At 40.6% G+C, this 16,302-nt stretch overlaps 1 protein-coding gene across 3 annotated transcripts in view; it reads left to right on the top strand.

Annotated features, from left to right (window-relative positions):
• The window catches only part of LOC148373650 (transmembrane protein 235), a 65,430-nt gene that overhangs the window by 23,767 nt on the left and 25,361 nt on the right, over window positions 1-16,302 (top strand). The window contains exons 4-5 of one of the 3 annotated variants that reach the window (XM_088327695.1): window positions 6,428-6,694; window positions 11,157-14,311. In XM_088327695.1, coding sequence (XP_088183821.1) covers window positions 6,428-6,669 — 242 coding nt within the window. In that variant the 3' untranslated portion in view covers window positions 6,670-6,694; window positions 11,157-14,311. Of the gene's footprint in view, window positions 1-6,427; window positions 14,312-16,302 lie in introns of those variants that run through there. The other 2 variants (XM_088327699.1, XM_088327685.1) reach the window with 2 other exon arrangements.

Genomic DNA, 16,302 nt, shown 5'->3' with positions numbered 1-16,302 from the left:
AAGCACAAAAAACAGCATCAATCATTGATTAACATGTTTTGATGGACTTGCAGAGAAGGACTTGAAGGCGTTCAGGCCCACCACTGTTCAAATGATGGGGTTGGGTCTAACTGGCTGAGCTTTTTACAATAGGTAAATACCGCAATTTCTACCTACCCAAAGCTAGCAGTCGATCAACCTATAAGTGAAAAGCTCAGCCAGTTTGACCTGCCCCATCATTTGAATACCATTTTGTTGTGACAAAATACACGACATCCATCCATCCATTTATCCTCAGTAGGGTCGTGGGGGTGCAGGAGCCCGTCCCAGCTATTTTCGGGCAGGGGACACACTGAAATGGTTGCCAGCCAGTCGCAGGGCACATGGAGACAGACAACTCACTCGCTCATTCACACGTAGGGACAATTTGGACTGGTCAATTAACCTGACACGCATGTTTTTTGGAATGTGTGAGGAAACCGGAGTCCCCGTTGTAAACCCACGCAAGCACGGGGAGAACATGCAAACCCCGCACAGGAAGGCTGGTAGCTGGATTTGAAGCCATGACCTTCAGAATTGTGCCGAGGACGTGTTAATCACTCAGGTGACAAATATATAGGTGACGATAAAATACACAACAAAATAAATGCTGAAATACACGACAAACTACTTGAGAAAAAAAATGACAAGCAGGCCTTTTCGGCTGCATCGGTTGTATACTTGATAGCTCTGCTCCTTGTTGCTCCCGTTATGCCTTGGGCACTTAAAGCTTTGTAAAGCGAGAGCCCCTCAAACACTCTGCTGCTAACTTAGATGGGCATCATACATCTTGCTTTCCAGTCCCGCTGTCAACAGTCAATGGCCAGCGGTTTATACTTGGTCATCTTCCTTTTATGGGCATTCCACAAGAGGTTCACCAATGGCACTGTTAACTCAACCAGCACGATGCTTTGGTGCTCTCTGAGACGAGTAGGTTATCCGGCCTCAGGGTGGTTATGACAATGTGTTGGGGAAACCTAAGATGTTTCTTCAGGTCTACAGAGAAATGGAATTCCTGGGCCATTGCCAAGATCCCTGCTGGTGCCTTTAGGTACATTGTTACCGGCTGGGCCTATCTTTTGACAGAAGCAGTTGCCGAGTTGGTGTTCATGCTTGGCAGGAGCTGCAAATGCCTTCGCTAATGGCTTCTGCATTCAGCTTCAGCACCTAGTTTTTGTCGACAGGTGTATCTCCCCTGGCCGAGCTCTTTAGGGCCGGGACGTATTCCAGAGTTCCTCTCCCCAAACACAGTTGTCAATTTGGAGTCTCCGCTTTCAAGTGAAGAGGTTTGCCCGGCGAGGTGTTATGTTGTATAGCACCTGGACGAGGAACCTGATTCGGTGTGGTTTAGCCTGCCACAGGTCCGTCCAGGTGACTTTATGGTCCAACCGCCTGCTCTGTTTGTTCTTCCTTCCTACACTACAGTCCTGACTTCCTCCTGTATCTGCCTTTGCTTCTGCTTCCCCTTGCACTTCCTGTGAAGAGTTGGTGTTGGGAACATCCCCAAACCTGCTCTGTGTGGCGTAGTTGAGCCTCTGCATCCAATACATGGAAAAACACAACAAAACAAACAACCAAATAAATAAGGGATAATACACGAAAAAAATAAATGACAAAATAGACAAAGAAATAAATGACGCAATACAAAAAAAAACATCAGAAAATACATGAAAAAATATACAATAAAATAATAGATGAAAAAAAATACACAGTACAATTCATGACAAAATACATGATAAAAAAAAAATATTATACACAAAAATATGTCCCAAAATAAATACAGAAATGACAAAATAATGAAAAAAATGAATGTATTGATATATTATTGATAGATTATAATAAATATATTTAGGTATTAAATCATTTATTTATGCATTCATGTACTTATATGGCATATATTTTTAGGTATTTATTTAAATATATATTTATTTCTACATGGCTCAGTCCTCCATACATTTCTGCGAGTCGAGGTAGCCGTTAATCCAATAGGAAATTAAAATCAGTTTATCTTTTTCTTGTCAGTGTCCTAGGAAATGAGGAAATTGCGTTGAAGTATTTTCAAGAAGAATTGTAAAAATAAATAAGACATAAGAATCTTAAGCAAAGGCAGCTGCAGCGGATAAGACCACGATTAAATCAGACTTCCTGACGAGGCCACGATTATAGCTATCGTTCATGATTTAATAATGAAATGCGTGCCACATCAAGAGAAGGAAATGCATCACCGCCGAACAACAAAGAGCTCGGGCTGCAAATTCAAATATAACAGTTCAAACCATAGGTTCTTAACTGGTCATATTTGAATCAAGTGATAATGTGTTCTTTCATACTTAAGCATTAATCAATCATATTTACGCCATTAGTTAGGCTCAGAAATCTACACAGGGACCTTCACAAATGATCCTGAAGGCCCTGAGGCATAATATCAGTCTTCGGTGTTGGTTTAGCCAATTATATAAGGCGTGTGAATGCTTGCTAGCTTGTGTCTAGGAACATCACCGGTTTCACAAACTATAACTTTTGGGTCTCGACCCACACTGGTTGAAAATCTATATTCATGCACGCTCTGCCAACCTTTATTGCCATGCAAGACAACAGAGGGATTTCAAGAGGTCCCAGATGACATCATACTGATGAATAGCAGAAAGCTAATCATTCAATGAATGGGAGTGTCAATGTTGGTTTTCTAGCAAGGACAGATGGCGCGGATCGTTTAGATTTCTATTCTGAAGAAACGGGTTATTGGTGTCGAATTGCACTACAATATACTATAAGTAATCAATGAAAAAAATGAACTGATTGTTTAATTTATTTTTAAAACTAACTCGAGTCCGAACTTGTGCTGCCAGCAAAGAATGTACTGTTTTCGTCAAAAATGTTTCTAAGGCGTGGAAAGTCTAAATCAAGGGTCTCTTACGGTGTGCCCACGGGCATCGGGTAGACCACCTGAATACCCCGTGGACTTGTTCTGAAAATATATCAGTGATCATTGTGATTTCTCGGAAATGTTATTTCTAATTGGCATGATGTTTGGTGGTTGACTAAACCTATTTTAACCTCCAATAATGATAACATGCTATTGTTTTCCATTGTACTATCCAACAATATTTACCATTTTTAATTGTGGTATTTTTCTAAAATAATCACATGCTATGCTTGATTTTTCTTTTGTTTTTTTTTTCAGTTTTTTTTTTTCCATTTTTGTGTTTAAACGGATTTGAAATCAGTTAATCAGAGATATATGTTTTTAATTGATAAAGAAATCTTTTTCTGGTTGTTTTTTTCCTTCAAAAAATCAACTAAAATCGTAGTTGTCTAGACCAGGGGTCACCAACGTGGTGCCTAAGAATACCTGAGTAGCCCAGAGACGGGTTCTGAAAATATCTCACTCGTGATGGATCAGCGTGATTTTCTAGGCAATTTTGACACAATCCCACAAGGCCCTTATACAAAACATATATTTTAGTGGGTGCCTATTCCAACCATACTTCTAATAATTATAATACAATTACAATCCCCCATCACTGTAGAGCGAAAAGATGCTTTATACTGACAACAATGGTGACTAGATGCTGAAAGGGCTGCTAATGGGAGACCGTAAATTGGTCACATCGGCAAATGCTCTGGTGCGACAGCACTGACTGTAAACCCCCAAACTGTACAGTAAGTGAAAATGAATATCCCTAAGAGGACAAATAAATAAAATAAAATAGAAAATAACCTCTTTCAGATCAGGAGGCTTCTCCTGCTACTGGTAGCCATGGAAACCAGTACTGTTTCATGTGGGAGAGTCAACTCCTACCCAAAACACTGGCCTGGAGAGGGAGAGGTAAAGCCAGGCTGTACTTGTCTAATACAAGCCACAGGAAGTGGTGCTCCAACAACATAGGTGGTTAAGGGGACATGCAAACTATGAAGTGAACAACATAGTAATGATATGGTAAAACATAGTATTAACATGTTATTTTAGAAATATCAAATTGACAGCCTATTGCAAAAATTAGTAAAAGGAAAGTAGCTCTCAGCTTAAAAAAATATGTAACCCTGGGTCTAAATCAATGTGAAGATACACAGATCAAATAGACGGCATTGTTGCATTTATACCCTATATCATGTTATTTATTGTCTATATTCAAGATCAATGTGAGGTGTTTAAACATTTTCTTTGAGGGAAGGGGTGGAGTATTACGGCATATGGGTCACATACGTCAGGCTTTTTAATCCAGCCCGCCACACAAAAATGACAATAAAATAAAAAAAAATGAAAGTAAAAAAGTACTGCTAATGAAAATAGGATTTGGTGCCACTCTTGTCCACATTTTTCCTCATATACGCCCTGCCATGAAAAGATGTTATTTATGAAGCACTATTGTGTGCTGTGTTCAAGGCAGGGCCACCATTCAAATAGCTGGCTACATTTTTCTCTACAGTCATCTCTTTGTGGTTCGGGGTTTACTTATTGCGGTTTTGTTATTTGGTGGATTTTCATCGTGCGTCATGTTCACTTTTCTGATTGGTTCAAAGGAAGGAAAAATCCGAAAGATAAAAGCAGTTTTTCGTAATGTCCACATGATAGTGGCAAAGTATCGTTTAAATTAAAGCGGATCGTGTCCTTAATCCATATACTTGAGCAATAAAACGGCAAGAATATTTTTAAAATTATAATATGAAAGTACAAAAATTATTTGGAAAAAAACGTATATAAAGTACATTACTTTTATTAGTTGAACCAGTAAATCTGGTTTGTTGGATAAATATTTAAATAAATACATTTTGTACTTCACTGGTTTTTACTATTGTGTTGTCCCTCGGCCACCTATGTATCCTGTCCCTCGGTTGCTCCTGTACCGTGTCCCTGTGGCGAGAAGGTCCCTGTTCCTGAGTCTAGGAGAGGAGTCCTCCACCACTTCTAGCTCTGTTTCAGTGGGAACGGACAAGGACCTTCAGCCGTCCCCCATTCTGACTTACCTGCATTTGGGTTCACCTCCGCTACCGTGACACATGTACAGGTGCCTTCGGAATCATAGACACATCTTTAGCACTAACTTGTGAATTATTAAGTCAACGCAGGAAAACTACAAAAACTTATGAGGCTATCGTTATTTTAAGTAAAATTTCTGACAAAAAAGAGGAAAAACAACAACTTTTTGTACTCAACCTTTTGTTTTCATGATTCACACAGTTTACGAATCCCTTAAACACCCAGCTCGTGGGGGCACTTTAAGAAGTGTGTCCCCTGGCGGCACCCATCCATCTACAGGCGGTTTTTTTGGGTAGGGGTTTGCTCCCCCACATTAAACTGAAAAGCCTCCTGATCTCCATCAAAACCTGTACCATAGTGATCTGGTTGCCGTTGTTTTTTAAAGTGTCATCCTGTCCTTCAGAGAGGAGAAGGACCTCGGCATTGATGGGCAGCGGCATGTGAAAATACTGATACTAGATCCTAAATCACTGGGGGGATAATAATTTTCGTTCTGAAATTAGAGTAGGCCTTTTGGCCTCTTTTGTTCATGTTCACATCGTACAATACACATAGTGTCACCTTGTGGCTTTCATATTTTCTTGAAAAACAAACTTAATGTGGCAATGACGTTACGTCCTTTGCCTTTGTGACATATTAAAGGCTCAAAGGCTCTTTGTCTGGTAGCAAACTCTGCGTTTCGTATATTATTTTATCCATATTCAGATTATTTATGAATTTAAATAAATAAATAACTAGATGGATAAAAACTAAAATGGTTCAGCATAACAAATCGGATGAAACACCTTGTTAATTTTGAAAATAATGAGTATGCCCTCAAAATAATAAAAAATTATCCAAGTAAATGTGAATGAATCCATGGCAACCTTATTATTAAAAATTTTATCAAAGTTAAATATAGCACAGGCTACAGCAGCTGGGTGGTTAGCGTGCAGACCCACGCTGCAGTGGTCCAGTGTTGAAATCCAGCTACCACACCCTCCCCATGTGAAGTATGCATGTTTATGTTGTGCGGGTTTCCTCCCACATTCCAGAAACATGCATGCCAGGTTACTTGGCCGGTCCAAATTGTCCTTAAGTGTGAGTGAGTTGTCTGTCTCTGCGTGCCCTGCGACTGGCTGGCAAGCAGTTCAGGGTGTGCCCTGCCCACTGCCCTAAGATAGCTGGGATGGGCTCCAGCGCCCCCGTGACCCAACTGGAGATAAGCGGCACAGAAAATGAATGGATGGATGGAAGTATATAGTATAGTATATACTATAGTATATATAGTATATAGTACATTTATATAATGTGTTTCCTTGAGAGTTAAAATTTTAACAGTTTGAAGTGGTCCATAATCTCTCTGGATATCACAGCTCTCTTGTACGACATCAAAAACACTTTTACTTTAGGATTATGACGTCTAAAATTATTTTTTTTTCTCTCCAGGTCTCACTACCCTGACTGGTGTAAGCCTTTATATTGATTACTCAAAAAAGGCTATGGACGAGTTCCAAAGGGTGGTGGCGCCGGAAGAGCTGGCTTATGTGAAGGTGTCGTTTGGCTGGTCTTTTGCCATGGCGTGGGTGTCTTTCGTACTGGAGTTGGCTGCTGGTTCACTTCTTCTGGTGGCGGCCAAAATCATCCTGATGAAAGGACGTTATGACTGTGGTGTCGCTGTCAATATGTGAATGTCTCCAGTCCACACATTTTGAGGTTAAACTGTTTTTCTTTTTTTTTTTCAGTAAAGCACAGAACATGTCGTGTTCCTCCCCATACAAATGCATATATGTTGCAAAATATTACACAGGCCGGGGACTTGTAAATTTGGTCTCAGAGTTGATAGATTTGGTATATTTAAGGTAGAACTCTGACGTCACTGAAGAAAGCAAAACTTTCAAAATGGTAAATCCCTTTACCAAAACATGCAAATCCAGCTCAGAAACAGACAGCAATTATTGTGTACAGTGATTTCATACCGCTCATTTCTGAAGTCTAGGCGATTGTGGTTTGTGGACTTGACAGCTCTTGGAAAAAAACTGTCTCTCAGTCTGTTAGTGGTGGCGCGGATGTTCCTGCACTGCTGGCCTGATGGATGTACTATCAAAGTACTGTGGCAAGATGGCTGGGATCCGTGATGATGACCTTTGCTCTTCTACCGACTTGGCCCACATACATGGGTTCCAAGTCAAGGATGGGTCGGCCCTTGCGACCCTGTGCAGTACTGTCCCACTGCACCAGTTGTTTCCCGTGCAGCTGCTATACCACACAGTCACGTTGAGGCAGAGGATGCTCTTGATTGTTTCTCTGTAGAAGTTGAGAAGCAGCCGAGAGGAGAGACCAGCCTGTTCAAGTTTCCTGTGGGAAAAAATATTTGCTGAGCCTTCTTCACCGGGTGGCAAGTGTTGGTAGACCAGGAGAGGTCTGATGTAAAGTGGAGGCCCATGAATTTGATTTTGTCCATCCGCTTAACCTTTTTTCTGTCCATGAGGAGGAAGGCCTGGTCAGTCTTTCTAAACCTCCTGAAGTCCATGATGACCTCCTTGGTGTTCAGTACCAGGTTGTTTACTTAACACCACCATGAGAGCTGTTGTATCACCTCTTTGTATTTGGTATCATTTTTGCCTCAGATGAGACGCACTACGATCGTGTCATTCGCACATTGAATGACAGCACAGTCGTGAGTAAATAGGGTGAATATGGTTGGGCTAAGCACACACCCTTGTGTCATGCCCGTGCTGAGGACCAAGGGTAATCTTCCCAATACTCACCACCTGTTAGTGAGAAAGTCCCTGATTTGGTGGAGAAATTATGCAGGCAGATCCACTGCGTGTAGCTTCAGCGCCAGCTTGTTTGGGATGGCGATGTTGAGAGACTACAAACAGCAGCCTCGCATGTGTGTTCGGCTGCTGCAGCTGGGTCAGGGTGTTGTATAAGGTGAACGAGACAGCCTTTCCTGTGGACCAATTCTTTCTGTAGGTAAACTGAAACTGTCGATTAAAGTGGAAGATTTGAAGCTAACTGGAACTTTGGACAGTTGTAGGGGGAATGTTAAAGATCTCCAGGAACATTCCTGCAACCATGGTCTCAGAGTTCGGTCTGACACCTTGTCCAGTCGTGCGGCTTTGCAGATGTTGATCTTCCTCATGGTGGATGTCATCTGATGCTGCTGTTCAGGAGAGGGACTGTTGTCGCTCCTCCATCCCAGGTAGGAATGGAGCTTCTCTGCTGCCTGGTGTGCCAAAGCAGGCAAAGAAGCTGCCAAGTGTGTCAGGGAGGGTGGAGTCATGGCTAGCAAGCTGGGGCGTGGTCCTGTAATCCGTCATAGTTCTGATGCTTTTCCACTTATTTTTGTTGTTATAGTTGAAATGGTACTCAATTCTGTCCTTGTGGAGCTTAGCCTCTTTGACACATTTTTTTCAGCTCAGCTCGGGTCCTGCTGTAGGCCAACCTGTCTTCTGATTTGAAGACGGTGTTCCTTGCTTTCAGCATTGCTGTTCAATTATGGTTCCGTTTGGGAACACAGTGAGGGTCTTTACAAAGAGAACAGCATCTGTGCAGAACTAAACATAGGACAGTTCAGATGACATAGACTTCTCTAGGTTTGCATCCTTGCTAAACACAGATTAGTCTGTGTGCTCGAAGCAGTCCTGTAGTGAGGCATCATCAGTCCAGCCCTGTACTGTCCTAGTGGTTGGCTTTGTACGGCAGGCCAGAGGCTTGTAGGTGGGTATGAGCTCCACTGATATATGGTCAGACATGCCTGGGTTTGGGGCTGCTACAGCCTTGTAAGCAGCTGGAATTTTGCAATATTCCTGGTCAAGAGTGTTGTTGTTTTTGGTGGGAAATTTAACGCATTTGTTGAATTTGGGAAACACCACCTTTAGATCAAGATGGTTGAAGTCACCTGCTACTATCAAAGTACCCTGCGGGTTATAATTTTTTTAGCCTGCTAATGCAACAATGTAGCTCCTGCAGTGGCGGTATGTAAATAGCCACAATAATAGTTCACAAAGGTTCCCTCACCAGCTGTAATGAAGCGTATTTCACCTCCGGGCATTCCAAATTAGGGGGAGCAGAATGTGCCGACAGGGCTGGCTAAAGTGCACCACTTTTTGTTTTGATAGTGTCAAACTGCCATTTGACTAGCTGGCAACTAGTTCAGGGTGTCCCCTGACCACTGCCTAAAGATACCTGGGATGGGCTTCAGTGAAGATAAGCACTGCAGATAATGGATGGATGGATAGCGCCAAACCTCCAACCACATGCTCTTGCCCCAGCCTGGCGTTCTGTCTGCACGTAGCAGCACCTGCTCCTCAAGCTTCACCGTCACATTCGGGATGATGTCATCCAGCCAAGTTATGGTGATGACAGCAACTTCACTGGCCATCCGTTAAGAACTAATTCTTAGCCGGATCTGGTCTCCCCTGTTGGAAAGAGACCGGACATTTGTCATAAATACGTTTGGAAAAGCCGGTCGTTTCGGGTTAGCATATAGCCTAGCTTCCCCCTCTTCTGTTTACAATTTTATCTTTGCCTCCAAGAGAGCAGCTGATTTTCCGGTGCAGTAAAATCCCATTTGGGAGGTTTAAGAAGCCTGAATTGTGTCATAAAGTTTAGGAGTTCCAATCTGCTGTATTGTATTAGAGCCTCGAGTAACGTTACCAATAACGACATGAGTAAAAACAAACAAACACGTACATGCGGGAGCTACAAGCTGCTCCGTGTGCATGCTGCATGCACTGCCCTCTTGCTATGTCACAGAAATGTAACCTATTAAATATACATAGATATCATGAAGAAAAAACAAAAACCATTTACTATATCTAACCATTTTGCATGTTTAAGAATTTAGGATTACCTTTGTTGCTACACCCCACAGAATAAAAGCACAGTGGTCAATAATTGAAGAGCGCCACAAAAGTATTTAATTCACCGGCACATTATGCCACGCAGGACATAATTTTAAAAAGTACTCTAGTCATGGTTATTTCATTGTTTGTTTCCCAAAATACCAAACCACAAATGCAAACTCCAGATAAAGCACTGCAGCGCATTGTATCTGCTGCTTCAGTCAGAGATGTAATTTTCCCTTAAAATTTGATAATGCTCCTCCAGGGAGTGCAGACTGTCCGTTCCCAAACCTTAATGCCAGCAACAGTTACCAAGCAGAGATGGGTGCTAATAAAAGGTCAATACAAAAAAGCTCCAAAATCCACCATGTGAATACAGTGGTACCTCTTTATACGATCCCTTCTGAACACAAGAATTTCAATGTACGAGTTTTTTTTAACAAAAACCTACCTCACTTTGGAAAGAAAATCTAGTTCGCGAGAAGCCCCAAAGGCCACCTATGGAAACCACTCGAGACTGTTTACCACCCGTGACTTCTTACCGCCGGCATCAGCTCGTCCAGTTTACGCATGCAAAATACTACAGGCAAACATTTTGTTATTGTTTTCCGTCTGTGCGTTCATTTAAAAACTATATGTACTATAGACAGTCTCCCAATCTCATACCTGTCAATCGCTGCCAATTGCTCCCTTTATTAATAATTGCAAATTATCCTTATTAAGTAATAATAAATCTCACGCTGAACCTATTTACTCACAGCAAGACAGACTATGTAGAATACCAAGACAAAATTAGCAAACTATGATGACGTTGTCGTCTGTTACCAGTATCTGAGAAAATCTGGATAAGTGCCAAAAAGGGAAAGTCGAAAAAAATGTCCCCGTATAGAAATTGTCATAGAGTTAATAATAATAATAATAATAATTTCCTTTGTATTGTCATTCTTTGTAACAATGTACACAGAACGAAATGTCGATACACCTGACCCGTTGTAGCGAGTCGATGCAGCCGCAGCCAACAGAGAGCGCCGCCATTATACCAATTAGGTATCAATGAGCAATCAACAAAAAACGTATAGAATACGGGCAAAATGTAAAAGTTGACAGGTATGCGATCTCCATGACTCTCCTTTGCAAAGAACCCCACTCCACCCCTTTCCTCACCACAAGCACATATTCATCAAGACGCTCATAATGAAGCATTTTATTTTGTTCATATAGTTTTATTTCTTATTTTTTCTTTATATTCAATCATTATTTCAATGTGTTTTAGTAATCAGGAAGGTGTGTTTTGTGTATTTTATGGTTCACTTGTATGCTTTTAGGAGGATGAAACGGACCAATACATTTTTAATTATTTCATTTCGGGAAATTTGGCTCATTACACAAGCAATTTAAGCTACGAACATGATCCTGGAACCAGTTAAGCTCCGAAGAAGAGGTACCCCTGTATATAATTTCAGGTAAACTCATTTTGTATTTGCCTTGTATTTTCAAATTTTTGTGGATAAAAGTAATTATTATTTCATTTCGAATGCATAGAAATCTTACAATATGTAAATGTGTCGTATGTTTAGTTCAGGCTTACCCTACTTATCATCCACAACCGTGTGTGTCATATTCTTGCAGGCAAAAATAGAAAAAGTAATACAGTAGTGATTACTGTTATTAACTGGGAAGTGTAGAAACCCAGTGCTGCACTTCAATCTAAATGTCATAGAGGTCTAAGTGAAAGGTCAACACCTGAAAGCTTATATTAAAAAAGCCCACCTTTGTCTTTGTGAATCTTAAGCGTTCAATTTAGTTTTTTTGTCATAAGTATATATATATACATATATATGGGTTGTGCATTGAATTAATTTTCTCATTGCACAAATTCATCTGTCAAATTTAGACAATTTACATATTACAGTATTAAATACTGTAATCATTAGAGATTTGCTGGAGCACAACGTTCTGCCTCAAAGTATCAAAAGGAGCCAGATCTGTTTGCGTTTATTTAAGAATGTCGATGTAAACATGGCAGGGAAAAGCTAAGTCAACTCAAGGGAAATCATCACATCAGTCAGTTGCATCAGTTTGAGTTGCAATAAGTCTACATCTGTGCTAAATGAAGTAGCAGGAGAGAAGATTTTCATGCTAGTGCTGTCTGTCATGCCATCATAAACCATATTCGAAACAAGTAGTAATTGATTTTTCTGCTGCTTTTAATCAAGTTAATATATATGTAGTAAAATAAAGTTTTATGGACTTAGTGAGGGTTAGTGCTAACATAGTGTTGTTTGGTGCCTTTTTAGTATACGTTTCAGTGTGCAATCAGGTTGTGATGATGTCATAATGTAACATCTATTGAAAAGTAAAGATTCACAGTACATGTTTACTGTAATTCTTTTGAATTGTGTAACTCATTCAGTGCCAAAACGTATAAATACCTTTTCAGAAGCATTGTCCCTGATTGCCAAAATGTAAAATTATGTTTTTGTTATGTTTAAAAAAAAAATATGATAAATTGTTTGGCACAGCTTATCATTTAGTATCAAGCCTTGGGAATGCGTTCAGTATGGAAAAACACCATTATATGTCAGGAGTGGCTTTGAGCAGATCTTTGTCCACACATCTAGGCAGAGCTCACTTCCTCAGCTTGCTTCCACCAGCTGAATGAGACTGTGTGCGCGGCACCACAAGGTAAGTAGGTGTATTGAAGCATGTGGTGAGAAAAATAGCTTATTCTTTAAAAAAGAAAAAAATGTTTGGTCGGAGAGGGATGACGTTTTGTGCACACACGAGGGAACACGTTCGCCATGGTGACTGAAATCATGTGATAACAATAGAAAAAATTGGCGCTTAAAAGTTCTTCCAAAGTTCATAGATTGTTCATGCACCAGTTCAGTTTTCTTGCAATATATTATTTTGCAGGCAAATTGCCCTTGTCTTTATGGAAAGAATTGATTAGATATTGGAGGTATCACGAATGCAAAAAAGTCAAGTCAAGGCAAGTCATGTTTATTTGTATAGCCCTTAATCACAAAGAGTCTCAAAGGGCTGCACAGACCACAGATTATTGCAAAGGCACCGAAGTGAAAGTTCTGCTTTAGTTGAATCCTTTAAAAAAAAAAAATGTCATAAGTTTTTGGGGAAATTAGTATTTTCAAGAAACTTAGCATGTTCAACTGTTGTTTACTAAACAATGGTAAAAGATGGAAACACACATTATTATTATGATATTTCCTATGCCTATATATCTAACTACATTTTCTGTAGACCTCTAAAAATAAGTCAAAATAACAAAAATTGGCTTCCCCTTTGAGAGAAACGTCTGGCACTGAATGAGTTAATGTTATCTGTTTACAATTGTTTGCTTTTATTGTTCTGTAAGACACAACACTACACAGTACAAAAGTCTCTCTTAGGCCAGAGTAAACTGAAAGGATTTCCTAACAATATCAAGTTATTTGGGTCTTTAAACGTGCCTTTTTTTGTTGTTGCTAGAATATACATTAAGAAACAATATTACTTCTGTTGGCGGCCAATTCAAGAATGATGTTTGCTGTTGAATGAAGAAGACATCTCAAAGACCCAAGTTTGAGTTGATGACCAATCCTCAATTAGTTTACAATACACATTCAACCAGCAAAGAACATTGAACATTTCTGAACAAATACAAAAATAATTGACAACATTTGACTGGAAACCAAAGTGACATTCAGAGCAGTAGAACATTAGCCTAAAACCTGACTGCATTCATGCCAACCTTTTGACGTTAAAAAACAGTTGATATTATTACACACTGTATCTTTAAGTGCTGAACACAATCCATCTTCAGAATGCTGAAAACAACAATATGTGCTTGTTTAAAATCTAGAGTGTCAATCTTTTATCAATACGGAAATCTAGTGTAATCGTTGGAGCAGTATATTCACGCAGGACTTGCGTAAAAATTAAAGCAGCCGTAGACTAAAATGCTAGTCTCCAGCCCAGATTTTGTTGTTGATGTCTAGATTTGTCATAAAGGTAGATTATAAAAACCTTTCGGCGTTTTTAAGGGGAGAATGGCTGTAGTCTAACGCATAAACCAGTAGTGTTGGTGAATATGCTGGCTTTGACGTCCTCATTACCCGTCAGCATCCTCAATAGGACCAAACCAAATATTAGAGAAAATAGTTTTTTTATTTACTCAAGTTCCACAAAAATTTATTTTACCATATTCTTTAGACAAGTGCGGGCCCATGAAACTGTTTTTTAGGAAATCCTCTGGTTTCACTTCATTTTAGTGTATTACAATAATCCACTTATAAAATGTATTAACAAGACTCATTTTTGGAGATTAGAGGACGATCATGATCCAACTACTGTCAGATAATTTGTCTCTCTGTGTTGAATGTCTTGTAAAAAAACAATTTAAAGGGCAAAACTGAAAAAATACCCTTCAAGAGGAATTTAATGTTTTCCTGGTTGTTTGTGTGGAGTCGATAAAGCAATCTTGTGACAAAAATATCAGTCTGAGGTTGTTTATTTATTCCTTCGACGATGATGTCAAGTCAACCGCTTGTGGAAAGAAACGTGAAAAACACTTAAAAACACACCACACAAATAAACACACAGTGTCTACTGCAAGTTATTTGTTTAGGGGGAAAAACGTAACATACATTACGTCCACATGAGAATCGTGTTGTGCCCTCTCATGAAAAGACCAGTTTTGACAGTCAATTCTCTGTAATAACAGTTTTAAATTCATATTTTCATTTCGACGCAAATGCATTTAACCGAAAGAAAAATAACAACACTTTTTGCTGCAACAGTTTGAGAATCTTCCTGTCACGACCAGAACCAACAGGGGACCCAAATGCGTAAGGTTTCAAAACAACCCTTTATTATTAGGTATTTAGGGGATCGGGATGAGAGGAAAAAACAGCTATCTGGTGCTCGCTGGGCAGGTGGAACCGGAAGCCCCTGCGGCTGCTGACAGGTGGCGAGGCGAACAGCAGTGGCTGGAGAGCGAGGCGTGATCGTGGATTAAAGCAAGTCTGGTAGCCGGGACAGGAGAACGGAGCGTGGTTGTGGATCGGAACAAGTCGGGTAGCCAGAACAGAGAACGAAGCGTGGTCGGGGATCGGATGCAAGTCGGGTAGCCGGGGCAGGAGAACGGAGCGTGGTCGTGGATCAGAACAAGTCGGGTAGCCGGGACAGAGAACGAAGCGTGGTCGGGGATCGGATGCAAGTCGGGTAGCCGGAACAGGAGAACAGGGCGTGGCTGTGGATCGGAACAAGTCGGGTAGCCGGGACAAGAAATTGAGCGTAGTCGTGGATCGGAAAAAGACGGGCAGCTGGGACAGGCGACGGAGCGTGATTGTGGATCGGAACAAGTCGGGTAGCCGGGACGGGAGAACGAAGCATGGTCGGGGATTGGATGCAAGTCAGGGAACCAGAGGCGATCGGGAAGCCAGGATCAAAAGTGCCTGCCTTCCATGAGCTTAAGTACGCTGGGCAGTTGAAGCAGGAAGCCCCTGCAGCCGGTGACAGGTGGCGAGCCAGACAGTACACTGACGGACTCAGAGTGACCGGAAAGGTAGTGCTTGAATAGGGAGAGGGATAATTAGGAGACGAGTGGCAGATGGGGCTGATGGAGTGAGCGCAGGTGAGGGTAATCAGAGGGCAACTGACAGGATCGTGACACTTACATCTGTTTGGTGTTAAGCATGGGGAGCTAATCTTAAAAAGACAAAAAAATATTGACTATTGTGATTTTCTGATTGAAATGAAAAGCGTATTTGTTAACAATGTCCGAGTTTAAAGAACCTTCATAATTTTTATTCCTACCGCTCCTATCTGCTTTTTAGTTTTACATTTTGCACTGCTGTTCCGGGACTCGCTACATATTAGTAAGTAGGAAAAGAGGGAGGCAGGAGGAGGCGAAGAAAGAGACTTAGTGTTCGTCCCTGTGGCGTTTTTTTAGTGTAGCTTGAAATTGGTAAAAGTAAGAAAATACCTATTTCTTATAGAGTCCAAAAGCCAACCCCCCCAAAAAGTATTAGTACTTGAGGAAATACCCGACTGAGGCTGCGATCATGACTTTAAGCCAGGAGATGGGGGCAGAGTGTAGCAAGATTTCCAATTGCAGACCCCACCTATTTATGATGGGCAAATTATAATTGAGCCTTGTTTGAAATGTTTGTAATAATTTTCCATTAATTCTGTTTTTGATTTTTCTTTGCAAATGGGTGAAAAGTTCTATTTACTGATGAAGATTTGACCAAAATTAGTGCTTGATATCTTCTGTTATGAGAATGAAGGCTGAGTATGCTTAATATAAATCTAGATAATAAATTTCATTCCTGCACATTATTATACTTAGCACTGGTGAAAGAGCACACAACGCTCTTAATGGATTTCCTGTTGCCAGATTGATAAAAGCAACACAATGTGCAGTAGCACAATGAAAGACAAAATATGAAATTACCTCTATCTTTGTCA

Source organism: Urocampus carinirostris, chromosome 1 (assembly GCF_059441175.1).
Source record: "Urocampus carinirostris isolate Australia breed hairy pipefish chromosome 1, RoL_Ucar_1.0, whole genome shotgun sequence".
NCBI lineage: Eukaryota > Metazoa > Chordata > Actinopteri > Syngnathiformes > Syngnathidae > Urocampus > Urocampus carinirostris.
The sequence above is the reverse complement of the archived record's forward strand: the minus strand, read 5'-3'. Positions and strand labels throughout refer to the sequence as shown.